This window comes from Penaeus chinensis, chromosome 42 (genome assembly GCF_019202785.1).
Source record: "Penaeus chinensis breed Huanghai No. 1 chromosome 42, ASM1920278v2, whole genome shotgun sequence".
Lineage (NCBI taxonomy): Eukaryota > Metazoa > Arthropoda > Malacostraca > Decapoda > Penaeidae > Penaeus > Penaeus chinensis.
Window position 1 is genome coordinate 17,256,833 of NC_061860.1, and position 5,000 is coordinate 17,261,832.

At 42.5% G+C, this 5,000-nt stretch overlaps 1 protein-coding gene across 1 annotated transcript in view; it reads right to left on the reverse strand.

The window, feature by feature from the left end:
- The window catches only part of LOC125047758, a 118,838-nt gene that overhangs the window by 60,185 nt on the left and 53,653 nt on the right, over positions 1-5,000 (reverse strand). Inside the window, exon 2 of the mRNA XM_047646177.1 lies at positions 1,335-1,430. Within this exon, the coding sequence (XP_047502133.1) occupies positions 1,335-1,430 (96 nt within the window). The remainder of the gene's footprint in view (positions 1-1,334; positions 1,431-5,000) is intronic.

The following is a 5,000-nucleotide window of genomic DNA, read 5'->3' on the forward strand; positions in this document are numbered from 1 at the left end:
CACACACACACACACACACACACACACACACACATATATATATATATATATATATATATATATATATATTACATTTGTAAAAAAAAATCCATCTCTTTGTTTATAATCATATCCTCTATCTCCATTTAAACATACATACATCAAGAGCGCAGTAACCGGCCCGCATAATTATCGCATTAGGTTACATGTGAGAGAAATAACAGGGCGTGGGTAACCCTCGTTCAGCGAGCGGGTATTCCAGCTAATGGGCAGTAATCTCAAGGAAATACACAGGCCTATCCAATTCCAATCCACTTTCTAACGCCAGAGAGTGGGCATTCGACTTTAAAGGAACCCAACGGGTGGGTATTCCTCTCCAGCGAGTGGGTATTCCTCCTCCAAAGTGTGAGTATCTGGACATTTGATCTCCATACTCTGACTCGACCTTCATCCATCTGCGGTTGGTAATGAGACCCAGCCAAAGCAACTCCAGAGCTACCTGTTCCCACGAAGTGACAGTTCATAATCCACGTAAGAAATTTGGCATTCAGTCGCCGTTTGTTGCTTACATATGTTGGCATACCAATAACTTCATTAGCGTGGGAAAATGCAAAATCCAATATTAGGTCGTAATCAGGGATCATAACCTAGGTTATAACCTAGGGTTAAATCTTACTACGTGCAGTGATGCAAGGAAACGCCTGAAATACGAGCTCGCGAGGAGGATCAAGTGCCTGACGCAAATCGGGAAATGATGCATTTCTATTTTGAAGCCGAGAAAATAAACAGTGTTCTAAAAGTTGATGTGCGAGCGGCAGAAATTTTGACATTTATCAAGGTTGGTTTCTCATGCGTTTCACTTGAAACACAGGAACACTTCGTGATGCTCCTGTATCCTAATGCTTCACGTAGTTCATCGGTATTTAACCAGTGAATATGAATATCAACTACTGATATATCTTTTAAACAACCGTTGTTTATTTTCTACCTCGTCTGGACGGCCACCGCGAAAGGAGAAAAGAAACGAGAGAAGTATCGAAAGGCTCCTCTTTCCGTCTCTGTCTGTCTGCTTATCTACCTATCCGTTTGGCTTCTCCTCCGCCTGCGCCACGATGAAATAGCCATCCTCACGCAAGGCCCACTCAGAGCCTGCCCAAAGCCTACATAAGACTTGCACAAGGATCACACAACTTCGAGGTACCCATCACTTGCAGTTAAAAGGGGAAAACATGTGATTTTACATCCGCTTGGTTTGATTTTTCAAATTAATTTTTTCAATGCAAGATCTCACTAAGCCAAAAAGAAAAATAACGACTAAACTTTCACAAAACTACAAAAAGGCAGTGTTTACTTACGATGTTGTCGGCAGGGCTGCAATCAACCACCATGTTGGAGAGCAAGGGAGCTGGCGACGCTGCGTACACCTCAACCACTTCCACCAAGATGCCGGTCTGTAACGCCAAATGAGGAAATATAATGTGATAGGAATAAAATAATGGGTAAAAATTATCATAACTATGACAAAAACTGTCCTCTGATCAGATGACATTTTCATTACGATACTGTAACTGTCATGAAACAGCCAAGGATCCAGGAGGCTGAGTTGCCGACCAATGTGAACCGCGCAATTACACAGATCATGGACATAATCATGGACATAATCTATGCAACGCTGGGCGAGGCTGTCACGCCGCCCTTCATAAAAAACAACCATTTCTGACCGTGCTTGCTTCTTCCTGTTATGGAACCCTTTTCTGTTGCTAGTGTAGTTCTCCCTTCCTCTCTCCCATTCTCCCGCTCCCTTTCTCTCCTCCCCTTTCCCTATATCCCTCACTCTCTTTAACCCCCCCCCCCCTCCTCTCTCTCTCTCTCTCTCTCTCTCTCTCTCTCTCTCTCTCTCTCTCTCTCTCTCTCTCTCTCTCTCTCTCTCTCTCTCTCTCTCTCTCTCTCTCTAACCCTCTCTCTCTCTCTCTCTAACCCTCTCTCTCTCTGTAACCATCTAACCCTCTCTCCCCCTCCCTTTTCTCTCCTTCTCTCCTTTTCTCTCCTTTCTCTCCTTCTCTCCCAGGTGGTGGTGGTGGTCTTTATTACTATTCCTGTCATCATTATCACTGTTATTACTATTATTATCATTATTATTGTTATCATTTGTTATATTTATGCCGTTATCATTAGTAGTATTATAACTATTAGGATTATCATCCGTATCGTCTATCAGTAATCAGATGATGCCTTAAGAAGTCAGTCTATCAAAAACTGGTGCCTGTGCATGTGTAGCTTAGAGATATCCATGTTTCAAAAGACCAAAGTGACTACACAGAAGGTACTCAAAATCATCCCATATTTATCAGAAATTTACAGAAATGTAGTCGAATGAACCCAGACAGCATGCTGTAAACTTTAGTGACAACACCACTGGCCCCGCATCCTGTGCCACTGAACGGGAAATGGAAAATAAACAAAGCGTGTAAACACAGGTACACCACCCACGACTTGGGCGGGGCTGGGGCATGGGGTTGGGCGTGAGGAGGAGGAGGGGGCGAGGCTGGGTTGAAAGGGTTAGAGGTGGTGAACAAGAAAATAGCAGGAACTAAGATGATAATAAATGATCATTCTTGGTGGTGGCGGATGTGGTGGTGGTGGATGTGGTGGATGTGGTGGATGTGGTGGAGGATGAGGTGGTGGTGGTGGATGTAGTGGTGGTGGTGGTCTTTATTACTATCCCTGTCATCATTGTCACTGTTATTACTATTATTATCATTATTATTGTTATCATTTGTTATATTTATGCCGTTATCATTAGTAGTATTATAACTATTAGGATTATCATCCGTATCGTCTATCAGTAATCAGATGATGCCTTAAGAAGTCAGTCTATCAAAAACTGGTGCTTCCCCTTCCGATGATCAGATCATTCTCTCGGCAAGAAAAGGGTTTATGAAGTTCGTTTGATTACAATCTTCGTCAGAAGGTATAATCGAAACGGTCAAATAAATCCTAGCGCTCGCATGTATGCAAGAGATATTTTTTTTTTCAATTTGTTTGTGTAACTTTCTCTTCTCTCTCTCTCTCTCTCTCTTCTCTCTCTCTCTCTCTCTCTTCTCCTCTCTCTCTCTCTCTCTTCTCTCTCTCTCTCTCTCACTCACTCACTCTTTCTCTTTTTTTTTCTCTCTCTCTCTTCTCTCTCTCTCTATCTCTCTCTCCTCTCTCTCTCTCTCTCTCTCTCTCTCTCTAACCCTCTCTCTCTCTCTCTAATGGTGCAAACTGGTGCCTGATGTAGTTAGAGATATCCATGTTCAAAAGACAAAGTGACTACACAGAAGGTACTCAAAATCATCCCATATTTATCAGAAATTTACAGAAATGTAGTCGAATGAACCCAGACAGCATGCTGTAAACTTTAGTGACAACACCACTGGCCCCGCATCCTGTGCCACTGAACGGGAAATGGAAAATAAACAAAGCGTGTAAACACAGGTACACCACCCACGACTTGGGCGGGGCTGGGGCATGGGGTTGGGCGTGAGGAGGAGGAGGGGGCGAGGCTGGGTTGAAAGGGTTAGAGGTGGTGAACAAGAAAATAGCAGGAACTAAGATGATAATAAATGATCATTCTTGGTGGTGGCGGATGTGGTGGTGGTGGATGTGGTGGATGTGGTGGAGGATGAGGTGGTGGTGGTGGATGTAGTGGTGGTGGTGGTCTTTATTACTATCCCTGTCATCATTGTCACTGTTATTACTATTATTATCATTATTATTGTTATCATTTGTTATATTTATGCCGTTATCATTAGTAGTATTATAACTATTAGGATTATCATCCGTATCGTCTATCAGTAATCAGATGATGCCTTAAGAAGTCAGTCTATCAAAAACTGGTGCTTCCCCTTCCGATGATCAGGATCATTCTCTCGGCAGAAAAGGTATGAAGTTCGATTACATCTTCGTCAGAAGGTATAATCGAAACCGGTCAAATAAATCCTGCGCTGTGAAGATATACTTTTTTTTACATTTGTTGCAACTCTCTCTCTCTCTCTCTCTCTCTCTCTCTCTCTCTCTCTCTCTCTCTCTCTCTCTCTCTCTCTCTCTCTCTCTCTCTCTCTCTCTCTCACTCACTCACTCTTTCTCTTTTTTTTTCTCTCTCTCTCTTTCTCTCTCTCTCTCTCACTTTCTTTTTCTTTCTTTGTTTTCTTCTTTCTCCCTTTTTTCCTTCTTTCTTTCTCTCTACCTCGAAAAGCTTGCTTGTCTAACGAGACAAATCCAAGAAAAAGCAATATGCTCCTGCTTGCTTGCAATCCACGCTCCATGGTCCACCAGCGGTCCCGTTTCATCGACGCCGGCTACAGAACCAGCGCGTCACTGTGAACTCGGTGGCCAACCCTCGCGTCAGTGTTTACAAGCAAAGAGAACGAAGCGCCTGCGGTTTCGGTCGGGTCAAGAGCCATCGCTTATCGCTTAAAGAGTCGACATTCCCAGCAGGTCCTGGAGGCTTCGAGCGTCGGCAGAGCAACAGGCAGTGACTGAGGTGCTTGTGTAAAATTTACATTGCTTGTAGGGACTGGTTGGTGTGAGTGACTTTATTGGTGCATCTGCAGATGTGCAGAACAATGGTGCTTTTGGGATCAGGTTCTAGCATACTGCGACAGGCTAGGCGATGATGTGCGTATTTTAAAAACAAACACTGCAGTATCAATGAGTTTGTTTATCGTTATAAGTAGATAAATATGTAAGTGAAACGGGATCTCTGTATAATGCCTTCTGAGTTATCTTCTGCTTCCCATTCTGTTAATTAACACCAAAAGAACAGAAACATAAATATAGTATAACCAACGTATACATATGTCTCAAAGAAACATCCACTGCTAAAAATTGCAAAAATCTGTACATATATAGTTCGAAAGACGAAAATTATAATATACAAAAAATGGATAACAATGATTATAAATTATTCAGTCATATATTTCTGTATTCAGAAAAAGACTAACTAAATGTTGAAGTAAGAGAATAACGAAGCAGAGTCA